The sequence below is a fragment of the Spermophilus citellus genome (assembly GCF_964194105.1).
Source record: "Spermophilus citellus genome assembly, chromosome: 17".
Classification (NCBI taxonomy): Eukaryota; Metazoa; Chordata; class Mammalia; order Rodentia; family Sciuridae; genus Spermophilus; species Spermophilus citellus.
This window is the reverse complement of record NC_138199.1, coordinates 63,393,909-63,408,126: the sequence shown is the minus strand read 5'-3', so window position 1 is coordinate 63,408,126 and position 14,218 is coordinate 63,393,909. Positions and strand designations below refer to the sequence as shown.

At 53.7% G+C, this 14,218-nt stretch overlaps 3 protein-coding genes across 17 annotated transcripts in view; 2 read left to right on the top strand and 1 right to left on the bottom strand.

Annotated features, from left to right (window-relative positions):
• Window positions 1-3,523, top strand: part of STRADA (STE20 related adaptor alpha) — a 36,113-nt gene extending 32,590 nt beyond the window's left edge. For 7 of the 8 annotated variants that reach the window (XM_081271136.1, XM_081271133.1, XM_081271138.1 and 4 more), the window contains one exon: window positions 102-3,520. In XM_081271136.1, the coding sequence (XP_081127262.1) occupies window positions 102-254 (153 nt within the window). In that variant the 3' untranslated portion in view covers window positions 255-3,520. Of the gene's footprint in view, window positions 1-101 lie in introns of all 8 variants that reach the window. The other variant, XM_081271140.1, reaches the window with a different exon arrangement.
• Window positions 3,524-3,949: 426 nt separating this feature from the next.
• Window positions 3,950-6,764, top strand: LIMD2 (LIM domain containing 2). Of its 4 annotated transcripts, none has more exons than XM_081271129.1 (5): window positions 3,950-4,125; window positions 5,344-5,438; window positions 5,573-5,617; window positions 5,697-5,836; window positions 5,972-6,764. In XM_081271129.1, exons 2-5 carry the CDS (start codon window positions 5,397-5,399, stop codon window positions 6,480-6,482), a joined length of 738 nt encoding a protein of 245 aa, XP_081127255.1. In that variant the 5' UTR covers window positions 3,950-4,125; window positions 5,344-5,396; the 3' UTR covers window positions 6,483-6,764. The 4 variants fall into 4 exon arrangements, with proteins under 4 accessions (XP_081127255.1, XP_081127256.1, XP_081127257.1 ...); XM_081271130.1 differs by having other exon boundaries at window positions 3,959-4,125; window positions 5,914-6,199; XM_081271131.1 differs by lacking the exon at window positions 3,950-4,125 and adding an exon at window positions 4,481-4,620.
• Window positions 6,765-8,147: 1,383 nt separating this feature from the next.
• MAP3K3 (mitogen-activated protein kinase kinase kinase 3) overlaps window positions 8,148-14,218 on the bottom strand; it is a 71,147-nt gene continuing 65,076 nt past the window's right edge. For all 5 annotated transcript variants that reach the window (XM_081271124.1, XM_081271125.1, XM_081271127.1 and 2 more), the window contains 4 exons: window positions 13,877-14,008; window positions 13,251-13,380; window positions 12,709-12,886; window positions 8,148-10,857 (listed from right to left, as the gene is read on the bottom strand). In XM_081271124.1, coding sequence (XP_081127250.1) covers window positions 10,629-10,857; window positions 12,709-12,886; window positions 13,251-13,380; window positions 13,877-14,008 — 669 coding nt within the window. In that variant the 3' untranslated portion in view covers window positions 8,148-10,628. The remainder of the gene's footprint in view (window positions 10,858-12,708; window positions 12,887-13,250; window positions 13,381-13,876; window positions 14,009-14,218) is intronic.

The following is a 14,218-nucleotide window of genomic DNA, read 5'->3' as shown; positions in this document are numbered from 1 at the left end:
TTTGGCTATGACAGGCCATCTGTCACTGGGCCATTGTTCCTGCTCTGTGTTATCCTGGGGCCTGAGCAGCAGGATCCATCACCCAATTCTCTTCTCCCCAGATCAAGCGACGTGCCTCAGAGGCTTTGCCTGAATTACTTCGTCCTGTCACTCCCATCACCAATTTTGAGGGCAGCCAGTCTCAAGATCATAGTGGAATTTTTGGCCTGGTGACAAACCTGGAAGAGCTGGAAGTGGACGACTGGGAATTCTGAGCCTCTGCAGACTATGCACGTTCTCCAACCTAGGGCATGCAAGGCCCAGGAGCCCTTGAGGGCTGGCACATTCCCACCCTCGTGGGTGCAGACTGGGTAGAAAGGACCTTCTGTCAGCAGAGCAGGCTATGGACTGATTGGAAGGGCATCCAGGAGAGATTTCTGCACTGCTTTTGAAACAAGGGAATCCCAGGCACCAGGGTTTGGGAAGGGTCAGAAAGCTGACACATCCTGTCCTACGAACTCAAGCAACATCCTCAAAAGAAAGAAAAGCTGCTCTGGCCTTGAGGCTGAAGTCCAGGGTTTGACTCATCAACTTACGAAACTGTCACCTCCTCTTCCTATCACTTGTTCTCTTGCCAGCCTGATTGTATTCTTTTCCTCTGCTCTCAGATCCTATTGGTCCATAAAGGGGCAAGTCATTAGCAGTTTGCTTCCCTTGCTCTGAAGCCTCTCCTTAATAACTGAAGGGAAGGGTCTGTCTTTTTAAGCATCAAGTTAATAAAGTTGGGGCAGTCCATCCTTATTCCACTAATCTCTTGGACCTTGACTCCTAAACCTTCCCATAGTTCATCTGTGCAGCTCTTTCCTTTCCCAAGTATCCATCTTAACACCTGCCAGCTGCCCTGGTGCTTCTTCCAAGGGCCATAATGTCTTGCCTTGCCTGAAGGCTTAAAATCCTTATGCTGTGTTAGTTTCGTTGTCAGAACAAATTAAAATTTTCAGAGAACCTTTTAGAGAATGGCTTAGTGTTTGCAAGCTCACAGAAGCTATAGGCTTGCTTACTGGTATTTGTGCTTCCAAGGATGGCCAGGCTCAGGCTCTCCTCATTTCACCCTGGTCCATTCCACCCAAAAATGGGCCTACAAGTGATTGTGGGAGCATAGAAGGGACCTTTCACTAGGTAGATAGACCAGTTTCTTTTAAAACCCATAAGAGATAGTCTCTTAAATACCCCAAATTTTAAGACTATTAATTTTTGCTTGTGGCCATCAAACCACCTGGAGCTGGAAAGGTCTGTGTGCTAAAGACTAGCCCTCTGCAGGACCTCTTCTGGGCCACTGAGGGTCTGGGCAGAAGATGCTCACCTTTGGCAGGAAAGGGTGGAGGGTTTTGTCTTGTAACCTGACTTGTGGAGTCTCCCTACCATGGGTACTAATGTCCAAAGAGCAAGAAACCTTAGAACAAGACCTGCCCACTCCTGTCATTTTTCTTTTTTTCAGTACTGGGGATCAAACCCAGGGGTATTTTACCACTGAGCTATATCCCAGCTCTTTTTATTTTGAGACAAGGTCTCTCTCACTAAGTTACCCAGACTGGACTCCAAACACTTGTCATCCTCCTGCCTCAGCCTTCCAAGTTGCTTGGGTTATAGGCATTTGCTCCTGGCCCTGTCGTTCTTGTCAGCCAGTGAATGGGAGCAAAAGGATGATTCCAACCTTGGTCTCCTTTGTGGTGCTTCACAGACATGTGCACGTTCATTTGCATGTGTTTGTGCATGCCCAGCACAGTGCTTTCTGCCTTGCTGGTCCTTTCTGGTGAAGACTCTGGCCCAAGCACTGCAAAAGTCAGATTAAGGAAGTGCCCCTCCCTTTTCCCTGAGCTTGCTCTGAACTATCAAACACCCTTACTTTCCACTTCCTGAGAAATTTTAACACCAGTTTAAAGAAAACATTTATATTTCTTCCCTTGAGCATTTACTGGAGCTGAGGTGAAGTTAGGGGTAGAGGACCTGAAATGCAAGTGAGAAGCTTCCATCACATCTGTTTCCAGCCCTTCTCCTAACCCCTACCCAGTTCATTTTTTCATGGAGTCTTAAGTTCCCTTGTTTTTGTTTTTTTGGTACTAGGGATTGAACCCAGAGGCATTCTACCACTATCACTGGGCTGCATTCCAGCCCTTTTAAAAGTTTTAAAAAACTTTTAAAAGTTTTTTAGACAGTGTCTTGCTAAAGTTGCTGAGGCTGACCTTGAACTTGTGATCCTCCTGCCTCAGCTTCCTGAGTCCCTGAGATTACAAACATGTGCCATTGTAACCAGCCTTAAATTTCCTTTTCTTAACAACATATCACCATATTAGTTTTCTTTCCTTCCAGATTGCCTTCTCCACGCAGTCAGCTCATCCTCAACACCTAACTACTGATCTTGTGATAGTTTCCTGCAACTCAGCCCACAGATTGTCCTGGGCAGAATATGGTCCTCAGGGCTGGCTCCCAGATAGTGCTCTGTAGCCAAGAAGCTTGCTCCTAGTGTCTGGGAGGGCTTCACCTTTCTTGTATCAAACAGCTCCCTTGGATGACAGGTGTGGACACTTTCCCCAGAGACACATGCAGTTGTGGAGGGTTCTCACACCTATAAGGGAATTCTCAGGCCCACAATGCCAGGAAAATACAGGTTCCTTTAGAGGTGAGCCAGAGTGCTGACAGAGAAAACCAAATACTGTGTGGCTTCCTCCAGCCAGCCAGGAAAATGTTTGGGGGCTGGGCAGCTCCTTGCTTCCCTGCCAGGCGGCAGGCAGGGAGCTGTTCTGTTCCCTGACAAGTGTGTGGGCCCAATCTGGAGCCACCAGTTCTATTCCTGCCACAGTGTGGGAACATGCTGTTTAGGGCTGTGTTTTGTGAAACAGCCTCCAGCCTGGTTTCAAGCAAAGCCAAATGAGTCGCTGGGACCCAGAAAGCCCCAGCCTCTTTGCAGAGGTCCACAGGGACCCCAGCACAGCTGAGGTTCCACTCACAAGTGGCTGTCACTTTTAGACCTGCTCTGTGCAGGGCACACCTGCAGGAGGTGATGCTCCTGCACTAACTTTGTTCCCCTGAATGTCACCTCAAACTTTTAGGCCTTAGCTCCCTTTTGCAGAATGAGGTTTGGGTGCTCAGAGATTTGCTTGCTGGTGGGATGGAATAATTCTATCCCTGAGGACTTGCCCCTGGTATTCTTGGAGGGCCAGACGTTAGTGAAACAGACTGAATTAAGGACCTGCTGAATTAAGAGGAACTTCTTCGAGGAGAATGGAAAGGGAAGGCTGCAACCTTCACTCTAAAAGGTGCCAAAGAAGCTGAGAGGGAGACTCCTGCTTGGCCTATGGAGCACAAGCTCACTAAATATATGTGTATTTTGTCCCCTTTTGCCTCTCTTCAGGACAACTAAATCTACATATGCATATCACCTGGCTTTTGTTTCTGTAAGTTGTGGCGGCTTCAGTGTCACGGGCTAGAGAAGCAATCTAGCTGTTTCTTTCCAGTTTGGTCAAACTGCATAAAGTTCACTTTTACTTTTCTTTTGCCTCTTTCTTATGCGGGCTGCAGCCGAATCCAACCAGCCAGAAAACAGGCAGGGGCCCTGGGTCGGGTTGCCGGTAACATTAGTAATGCCACAAAGTCAAGCCACAGAAAGGCTTCAAGAAGCCGGCCCTGGGACAGTGGGTGCTCTGGGAAACTGCGGCCAGCAGCCTTGTCCGCCCCTGTCTACCGGGAAGCAGAAGGCGCATTGGGGTAGCAACCCTGCCCGACCTCTCATGCAGGTCAGTTCCGTGGCAAGCGGCCAGCCAAGGCCACTGACAGCGATTGCCCCAGCCCTCCTTGCGGCCCCTAACACTGGCCTCGCAGCCTCGCGGCGGGGCTTGGCGGGACCGCGTGCCGCTGCCATCTTTCTCTGCGGGCTGTGCGGGCGCGGGAGCGGCCCCTGGCGGCGGGAGGACCCCGCAATCCGAGGGGGCACGGGAGCCGAACCCAAGGTCCCTGCCCTGCCTCCGGGGTCGCCCCAGTGGGGTCTCTCAGGCTGCGGGGCCCACACTGCGCCGGGCGGGAACAGGAGCTGCCGGAAACCTGCGACGACGAGGGCCAACGGGCAAACTGAGACAGCGAAAGGCTCAGGCAAGCTCGAAGGGGCTGTGCCAGTAGCGTCGTGTCCTGAAACCAGAGCCTGCACTGGTCCCCGCTGGAGGGGGCGGTGTGGAACCTCGGGCTCCGGTCCCCACCTCTCTTTTCCTCAAGCGCGGCTGCCCACGGCCCGGCGTCGTCCAGAGCCGGCAGACGGGGCGGCCGGTCCCTGGAGCCCGGCAAGCCCGAGAGGCTGCGTGGGGTCGGCGCGGGGGGCAGACAAAGGCGGGGGAACGGCGAGTCGGAGAAAGACAAAGCGCAGAGGGGGGTCGGCGGCGGCGCCCGGGCCCCGGAGGCGGCTCCGGGCGCGGCGGAGCCAATGGGCGGGCGCGGGGCGGAGGCCGGCGGGGGCGGCGCCGCGATAAGGCGGCGGCGGCGGTGGCCGCTTGGGGACCACTGGCAGCGGCGGCAGCTCGCGCCCTCACCTTCCTCCCACTCAAGGCGGCCCCCGGAGACCGACCCCCGCCCCGCGGCCCAGGCCGGGGCCCGGTGAGACGCGCGGGCGCCCGGGGGGAGGGGCCAGCATCCGGCCCTAGGGCCCAGGCGCCGAGGTGGGGGACGAGGGCCGCCTCTGCCTCCGCCCGCGGGGTCCCAACGCCCCGCGACTCTGTGCTTCGCTCTCGCCGTCGGCCCCGAGGCTCGTGTCTGCCTTCAGGGCCGGTCCCCAGCGAGGGTGGGGCCCGCGGGAGTCCCCGGTCTGGGGTCTGTTTCCCCGGGTCCAAGGTGCCGGGGCCGACTTGGGGCTGCGGCGCGGCGGGGCGGGGCGGGCGGCCGGGCCGGGGCGCTGTCCAGGGGCTGGGTGCCTGGGCTCCGCGCCGGGCAGCGTTTGGCGCGAGTCAGGCTGGGGCAGCGGGTTTTCGCCCGACCGCGTCCGCCCCGCCCTCCCCTGACCTCCCCTCACCCCAGGAGGGGTCCCAGCCTGCGGAGCGCACGAGGAGGCTGCGCGGGACCTTTTGTGCCCGGCCGCTGCCCCATAACTTTGTTCTTTTCCCACACATGGTTCCACTCCAGGACCCCTGCCCCTTGGGGAGCAGCGTGGGGGACGGGCAGGCAAGAGGGTGGGTGAGGGGCGGAAGTGGCAAAACCGAGAGCAACAGGAAATGACTTAGGGAAAGTCCCAACCACAGCCCCCCAGCCCCCTGCCTGTAAACACCCCCACCCTGCAGCCTGGAGAAGGCTCGTGGGGCCCCATCGACTGACTTCCCCTTGCAGAACCCAGCCGGTGCCGCGTCTCTGCCTGGGGCTTCCATCACCTCCGACAAGCCATGTTCCAGGCTTCGGGAGCCGCCCAGGCCACCCCCTCTCATGTAGGTGACCAGCCGGGTGGGAGGGACGAGGGGAGAGGAGCTGTGTATTTGCCGCGCACCCTTTGCCCCCTCTTGACTGCCCCTAGGTCTGGGCTGGGCCGCCTCAGAGCCTGCCCTGACTGTCTGTCTCTCAGGAAGCCAAAAGCAGCGGTGGCAACAGCGCTGTGCAGCGCTCCAAGGTAGGGCCCTAAGGGTGGGTGAGGGTGGAGGAAGGAGTGGGCGCTGGCCAGGCTCCTGGCTGAGCGTCCCTCGAAACAGTCCTTCAGCCTGCGGGCCCAGGTGAAGGAGACTTGTGCCGCCTGCCAGAAGACTGTGTACCCCATGGAGCGGCTGGTGGCAGACAAGCTCATTTTCCACAACTCTTGCTTCTGCTGCAAGCACTGCCATACCAAGCTCAGGTGCGACCCTGCCCTGCCCACCCCTTGCCCTGCCTCTAGTCCTGACCATGCCTGACCCTGTTGCTCTGCTTCCGCAGTCTGGGCAGCTATGCCGCGCTGCATGGTGAGTTTTACTGCAAACCCCACTTTCAGCAGCTGTTTAAGAGCAAAGGCAACTACGATGAGGGATTCGGCCGCAAACAGCACAAGGAGCTCTGGGCCCACAAAGAGGTGGATCCCGGCACCAAGACAGCCTGAGGGCCCTCTGACCATCCACTCCCTCAGCGGAGGGCCTGGAACTGGGCGGTGGGAAGGGCGGGAAAAAGATTCTCTGGGTTTGAGTAGGGGGCAGGGTGGGAAGAGGGAGGCTTGCTCAAGCAGAAGGTTCCGGGGCAGGGCTCTGCTCCAGGATTCCTTCCTTCTCCTTCAGTGGGGGTCAAGGGGTGGGAACCAGGATTGGGGTTTGCTCACCCTGCTTCCTTCAGCCCACCCCACCTCACCACATGGCCCCCTGGGAGGCCGCCAAGCCCAGCTTCCCTTTTTAGGTGCCTTTTCTCCAGCAAGGAGTCAGCATGCCCCCCTCAGGGTCCCAAGCTCCCATACTGCCACCTGGGCCATGTTGGCCCCCATGTCTCCCCATCTACCTCTGTCCTTAGCCTGGTCCTGAGCCACAGACTGGGAGGAAGGAGAGTGAGAGTGTCACCTGCTGGACCTCAAGGATGCCACAGCAGCTGATGGGGGAGGGAATGGGGAAGTAGAAGGCAAGGCAGGGCCCACTGCCTTGGGGCTGGGACCCCCTTACACCATGAAGCTAAAATCCCCGCCAGGCTGAGCGCTTCTGAGACCTTCGGGGGCCAGCAGCAGCCGTGCCCCCTCCTCTCCCTCATTTCTGCCTTCTGACTGTTGTGATAACCCTGTTTTAAACATGTTTAAACAGATCCTGACTCTATTATGTGGCCTGTTGTGGGGGCTCTTGTGACAGGATGCCCATTGACCACAGGGAGGGGAAGGGGTTCAAGGTTAGCCCAGAGCACTCCTGGCTTTGATGGAGGGGAGCAGTGTCAAGGAAATACAAGCTGCTTGAGAAAATGGGTGCTCTCTGCTCAGCCAGGGTGCCGCACAGTGATTCTGTAACTTCAACTCCACTCTCCCTTGATCTTTGGGTTGGTTGTCTCCCCAAGCCCATGGCCTCACATCCACACCCCTGTTCTGAGGAGAGGAACCAGAAGCATCAATGTCATCTGGTTGCCTTGCTACACCTGGGGGGCAGGGCCCAAGGCAGAACCCTTCAGCAGAGTCTAACCCCTTTCTATGGGCTGTTCCCAGCCATGCAGCTCCCCAATCTTATTCCTTTGCCTTGGAAATCTGCATGGAATGTGGGAGCCCACAGACCTGGCAAGTGTTGCTAAAGGTTTCCTTTTGTCCCTCCTCATTTTTGTGCCCCTCTTATTGCTATGTTTTGGGGAGTGGGGCAACCACAGCTACTCCTACCAGGTCATCCAAGGAGAGGTTGTCAGCTGTTCTGAGAGCCCAGACACACTGAGAGACGACAGTGTATATATAGCAGAGAAACAAGGCAATCTTGGAAGATTGGGTTCTCCTGCGCAGACCCAGCTGTCCTGACTTCAAACTGCCTGTGGGATAGATAAGGTGGTGGAGCAAGAGGATAGACACCTCTAGGACTTGCTGCCACTGCCCCATACAACTCAACTTACTAATAAGCAGTGTGTAGGAATTGGTCTCAATTCCTGGTGACAGATGAGCCACTGTGCTCTGTTGAGGTAAGCACTGCTCCTTGAGGAAGTAGACACAATGCTTAGTAAGCCAACAGCACCCAAGGCCTGGATCCTGGGAGCTGTTAAGAGCCTCACTCAGGGAAAGCCCAACTTCCTATAGTGAGGCCTCTGTTGGGGCCAAGGACAGTCTCTGCTCAAAGTTAAGCAACAGCAGCAGCTGAGCCAAGGAGAGATGTTGGAGGTGGTTTCTGATAATGCCCTGCAGGATGGGTCCAAGGGGAGCCTCAAAAGAAGACCTTACTAGATGCCATGAGGGTCCCAGGAACTAAGCCACTGGTGATGTTCAGGTCAGAAAGGCCAACAGTGCCCCAGTAAATTGCCCTAATTTACCACTTTCAGGAGAGGTCCTAGAAAGGGAGAGGGAGTGGAGGAAGGAGGGCACACTGAGGTAACAGTGGTACCTAACCAAGTCATGCCAAGGCCCCTCTTGGCATCAAGTTCTCTCCTGCTTGAGGAACCTTGTTACTAGATGCCATCCCCAGCCCCTCCCAGGCATACACCTACTACCCTCAACCAAAAGCACCGCACAGGACCCCCCTGGTATAAATGATCCCTTTTATTGTAAGTAATGCGTGACACTGGCCTGGCTTTGCACTGCAAGCCCTCAGTCAAGATACAGTCAAATAACTATGGCTGCAGGTTCTTCTGCACAATCCACAATTCAGACACAGACACAGAGCTGGGAGGGCAAGAGGGGCAGAAGGGTGGCAGCACGCGAACTGGCCCAGCCCTGGCCCTTATGTGTGGGGTTGGCCAAGGCAAACATACCCCATGGAATGGTGAGAAAATGGTAGCATGGCCCCTTGCCATGGCAAGCCTGGGGCTGCAAGGAAACTGCCCTCCAGAACTTTGGGGCCCAGGCCATCCTAGAGTCCCAGAATTTTTAATCTTGATTAGTTAATAATAAAAAAAAATAAATTAAAATTAAGCAACAGCTTGGTCCTGAGGATGCTGATCCAGCATGTCCACAGTTTTTGGCACAAAAGTCGGTCTTTTTTGATTTGGGGGGAGTGCAGGGTTTGTTGGCTTGTTTTTAAAATTTTATTTTAAAAATAATCCCTGTGAAGTAAGACCCCAGGGGTAGGGCTCTGTAAGAGCCTGAACCTGGGTCATGCAGAGTAGCAGAGTCGTCTCACTTAGTCTCATCAGTGGCACCATGCTCTGTTTCCTCTTGGGAAATGGGGACTGGGGACAGGGTATGGGCCAAGGAGTGCTACAGCCATCAGGATGGAGTCCTGGAGAGGCCGAGCTGCCTCTTGGCAGCTTTGGTCAAGATGAGGGGCCAGTCCCCACCCTGGGCAAGGGCCGAGGTAGAGGCAAGGAGCATGTGTGCTCACTGGCCTCAGAGGGCAGTGATGGGTAGAAGGTGGCCTGACAGAGGCCCCAGGGGAAAAGGGATGGAAGGGGGCCCAGGCCCAATTGGCACCGTGCAACACACATTCTGCAAAACCAGCTGCTTTCATTTTCTCTTCTCTCTCTTGAGGCGTCCATCACCTGTAACAGTCTAGAATTGATATATAAAAACCATCAAATATGATCTGAGATATAAATTAACAAGTACAAGGCCTCACATTACATGATGTGAAAAGGCTAAAAACAGCGATAGAAACTACATTCATAAAAGTGCATCGTCAACATACAACGAAGGCTTTGGCTTGTTCTGTGCCCGCGGGGTAGTGGGCATGGCTGGCAGTGAGCTGCCTGGCGCTAATCCCCAGCTCCCTGGAGATGCCCATCCACGGGCACTAGTTTTTTTTTTTTTTTCTTTCTTTCTTTTATGATAACTCCCAAGGAAACTGGGTGTTGGGAGGGAGGAGCTCTAGCAATAGGCACATTTTGGAGGGGAGGGGCCGGAAGAAAGGACCAGCGCCCAGGCTGAGGTAAATATGGCCAACTCTAAGCTGCTTGGAGATACTGGCTCCCCACTGCCATTCCTCCCTCAGGGGAGGAACAAGAAGGGAAAGAGGCTGAGACCTCACAGGGATGGGCAAGGCTAAGGAAGAACAGAGCTGGTGGTTTTGGACACTGCTGGTTGCAGCACATGGGCTTTCCCTTCTACTAGATGGAGTGGGCTTGGCCTGGCAGGGACATGAATGACAGGCAGAGACAACCCCTGGGCTCTCCTGAACAGCCTTGCTGGGCCCACTGAGTTGTCCACCTTCCTCTCTGCTTCAGTGAGGAAACATGCCAGGCCAGAAGCACAAAGGTCATCCCATCAACTCTTTAGAATCCAGCCCAAAGCCCAAGCTCACACAGGGATACTCAGAACCCAGAGGGCACAGTCTCCAGTTCAGAAACTGGATACAGCATAAGAGTGACTCCAATTTGTAAAACAGAGACAACTGCATTGACAAAACTGGGTCTCCCCCCTCAGTGGGGGCAGCCATGTCTCAGGCTCCTGCTTGGGGGTGCAGAGTCATGGGGGCAGGCAGGATATGTTCCTCCTTCCCTGAATAAGGCAGCATAACATTTGCTTCATTCATCTTTGGTAAAGACTAGGACTGGCAAAACTGACTTGGGCCTCTGTCTTCCCTCATTTGTGGGACACTGGGCTTTACCTCATGCTTGAGTGGGCTCATCCAGCCCAGAGACACCCTTGTGATCTCCAGACATTGGGAGGAGAAACAAAATAACACTCTGAATGAAAATAACACTATTCATACCCTTGAGTCAGTCCTGTACCCCCCACCCCAGGCTTCCCAGTCAACGGCAGTGTCAGGACAACCCCAAGGGCAGGGCCTGCAGCTGCCTTACACACTTTCCCAGCCCCTTCCCTCCACACTGAGCTTAAGACACTGGAGCTCTTGGGTCTGACAGGCTGGTGGCTCCCAGTCCTTGAGGCTACAGCCATCCCATCCTAGCTGAGCCCCATTGGCAGAAGGGGCACAGACAAACGCCGGCTGGATTGCAGCTCCAAGGTCCACAGCCTGGTCTGGGAGAAGCAGCAACTTCACTGCGCCCCACAGCAGCCCCAGCCTGTGCAGCACAGGGCAGCCGGCAGCAGTGGCCTTAAGAGCTCAGTATACGAGCTGTGCAAAGTGGTGTGTGAGCAGCTCCTCAGCTGAAGGTCTCTGATGAGCCTCCACAAAAATGCGCCTCAAGAAGTCCCGGCCATGTTCAGAGATGTGGGAAGGCAGCTGAGGGTTGGTGGGCTGGGTGGCAATCTTGAAAATAGCGGCCATAGCTTCATACTCTGCCCAAGGTGGCTTCTCTGTCAGCATTTCCACCACTGTGCAGCCCAGGCTCCTGGAGAGAGAATCTCACGTCACCCCTTGGCCAATTCTAGGCTCCCAGCTGCCTCACCCACCTTTGTGAAAGGAGGTGCCTTCCTCAGATCACACTGAAGTAAGTGCAGGATGTGCTAAGCTGAGGAATGAGACTCCTTGAATCCCAAGACCAGAAAACTTTGAAACACTCTTTGCTCTTATCCATACAGGCCTCATCAACCTGCACAAATCACTCACCTGGGTACTTACTTCTTCAGACTGGAGAAAAAGGAACCACTGGGCACTGACAGAGCTCCAAGTGGGCTGGGAATGTGTGCTAGAATGTTTGCCTTGCACGTGGGAGATTCTGGGTTCCATCCCCAGCACCATACACACACAAAACCCAAAACCTCCAAGATAATTATATTAATTTCCTATTGCTGCTGTAACAAATTATCACAAACTTAGTGGCATAACTACAACACATACTTATTATCATCCAGTTCTGGAGATCATCAATCTAAAATTAGTCTCCCCAGACTAGAGTTAAGGCATTCATTAGCAGGGCTTGTTCCTTCTGTAGGCTTTTGAGGAGAGAATTCATTTCCTCACCTTTCCAGCTTCTAAAGAAGGCCCCCTGCACTTCTCCTTTTCTTTGTGTGTGTGTAAGTGCATGCACGCATGCGTGTATACACTCAGATCAACCTGAGCCTTGTGCTCTCCAAGCATGTGCTGTATTTTATAATAAGCTACACTCTAGCCCCACCTGTGTTTCTTGGCTCATGTACCTGCGTGGCTTACTCCAGCCTTGTGTTTTCATTGTCACACTTCCTATTTCCCACTCTGACCTCCTGCCTCCCTCTTTATTTTTAATTTTTGTAGTGCTGGGGATCAAACCCAGAGTTTTGCACATGCTAGGCAAGTGTTCTACCACTAAACTACATCCCCAGCCCTTTAGTTTTTGAGATGGTTTTCCTGGCCCTTTAAAAAAAATTTTTTTTGTTGTTTGTTTTTGATACAGGATCTTGCTAAATTGCCCAGACTATTTTCTTTTTCTTTTTTTTTTAAAGAGAGAGTGAGAGAGGGAGAGAGAGAATTTTTTAACATTTATTTTTTAGTTATCGTCGGACACAACATCTTTGTTTGTATGTGGTGCTGAGGATCGAACCCGGGCTGCACGCATGCCAGGCAAGCGCGCTACAGCTTGAGCCACATCCCCAGCCCTGCCCAGGCTATTTTTGATCCTTCTGCCTTATCCTCCCCAGTAGCTGGAGTTATGGGAGTGTGTCACTGCACCAACTGAACCCCCTTTTATAAGGACTCTTGTGATTATGCCAGGCCCACCTGGGTAATCCAGGATAACCCCTCCATCTCAAAGTTAACAGCTGCAAAGACCTGCTACCACATAAGGTAACATTTACTGATTCTAGGGATCAGGACATGGGGGGGGGCATTGTTAAGCCCACCACAATAACTATTCAAGAAAAGTTCTTGTGACTTCTAGATCCTTTCTGAAAATAGAAATAAACTCAGGCAAAGGTAAGTCCATCTGAGCACTAGGAGAAAGGGCATAAGTCTGCTTTTGTTTAGAGACAGATTTACGTCTTCAGAGTGGATTCTGCTTCTCAAGGGGTTCAGCAAACCCAAGGATACTTTTTCCATGGCTTAAATTCCTAGCACTAACAAGATTTGTTATTTGTAATTAAAACACACCCTATTTGTGCTACTGCAAACATCACCACCGCTGCATACAAGGAGCCTAGCCTATGGGTGCACCAGTCAGCAAAAGGCAGGCCCTCCTTTCACATGCAAGGTTCCCCAAATCATTTCCAATTCAGAGCGACTACAGCCCAGGCAGGGAGACAGAGTCCTGGTATGTCCCAGCACTCACCACACATCTGCTTTCCTTCCATAGCCCTCGCCGCTGATGACCTCGGGGCTCATCCAGTAGGGAGTGCCAGTGACTGAACGCATGCCGGTCCCTGACATGCAAATGGTCTGCAGGCGTTTGCTGGCCCCAAAGTCCCCAAGCTTCACATTCCCAGCAGAGTCCCGGAGGATGTTGGCTCCTAAAGCATGGAAGAGCAGAAACTATCACCTTGGCCCCCCCTTCTATTTTCTATCATCCTTCCTCCAGGTCACAGAGAGCTATGGAGGGTGGGAGCTACACTGAATTTGACATGAGCTGCACAGGGCACACAGGGAAGGGAAGCCTCAAACTTACAGTGTGAAGTCACAGGTCTTCGTGGTCAACATTCACACTGGACTAGAGTATTTCCCCAAATTGTTCAACCGTTCTTCATATTAATCCCACATGGCTGGGGAAGCAACTGGGGGTCCCACTTTATAGAAAGTTCAAAATGGTTCAGTGTTGGCCCACCCAGTCACTAAATGGTAGACTTGAAGACTCCATACAGCCTAAGCCCTGCTCACCCTTGATGTCCCGGTGAACAATCATGTTGCTATGCAGGTAGGACATGCCCTCCAGGATCTGCCGGGTATACTTGCGGGTCACACTCTCCGTCAGAGCTCCATAGGCCTTCAACTGGTCTTTCACTGAGCCCTAGCAGTCACAAGGAGTCACAGGGAGTCCCCTCAGGGGATGGCTGTGGGAGGGAGCAAGGCTATTTCCTAGCCCCAGGCACTGTAGCAAAGCAGTGATTCATCCAAGCTCCATCTGTGATGTGCTGGGCACTTTGCCAGGAGCTGCCAGGCAGCTTGGAGAAAAACATAAATAACAATCCTTCCTTCAAGCAATGGATGACCCACATGCAGAAGAAGGGACCTTTGCTGTAGGTGAAGTCTGTGCTTACTGGACAAGAACCAGACCTCAAGCGCCAACCTTGGGTTAGGCTAGGCTAGGACATTTCTCACCTGACACCTTTACTATAGCCACAGGTAAGGTTCTCCTGAATCCAGGTCCTGCCATAACCTTACCTAGCTCCCCCGAACCTCTGGAGCCCCAGGAGGTCAGACCCAGGTCAAGAGTGACCCCCCAAGGCCTCACCCCAGATCAGGCTCCTTTTTGTGAGAGATTCGTATGTCCAAGGCACACATACCCCTGGCATGTACTCCATGAAGATGGTCAGAGTCTTCTCGGCACGGTCCCGCAGGCAGCCATAGTACTGCACAATGCGCTCATGCTGCAAGTTCTTCAGCAACTGGATCTCACACTCTAGGGCACTCACCTCCTAGGGAAGGGCCAGTGGTCACCCAGGCACTTAGGGGACTGGGTGTGCCTGCCTGGGATGCACTCAGCTTGCCCTAGACTGTGCTTCACAGGGAACTTCATATGGAGAAAAGAGGGCCTGTTCGCTGTCTGACCCTTGGCCACAATGCCGGCCAGTCCTTGGGATATGGCACTCCCAGGCCTGGAGGAAGGCAGACAGGGAGAAGGAAGG

Coding starts and splice junctions, on each gene's coding strand:
- LIMD2 (XM_081271129.1), top strand. CDS start 5,397: ATGTTCCAGGCTTCGGGAGCCGCCCAGGCCACCCCCTCTCAT. Junction 5,618..5,696: donor GCGCTGTGCAGCGCTCCAAG/GTAGGGCCCTAA, acceptor CCCTCGAAACAG/TCCTTCAGCCTGCGGGCCCA. Junction 5,837..5,971: donor CACTGCCATACCAAGCTCAG/GTGCGACCCTGC, acceptor CACTTTCAGCAG/CTGTTTAAGAGCAAAGGCAA.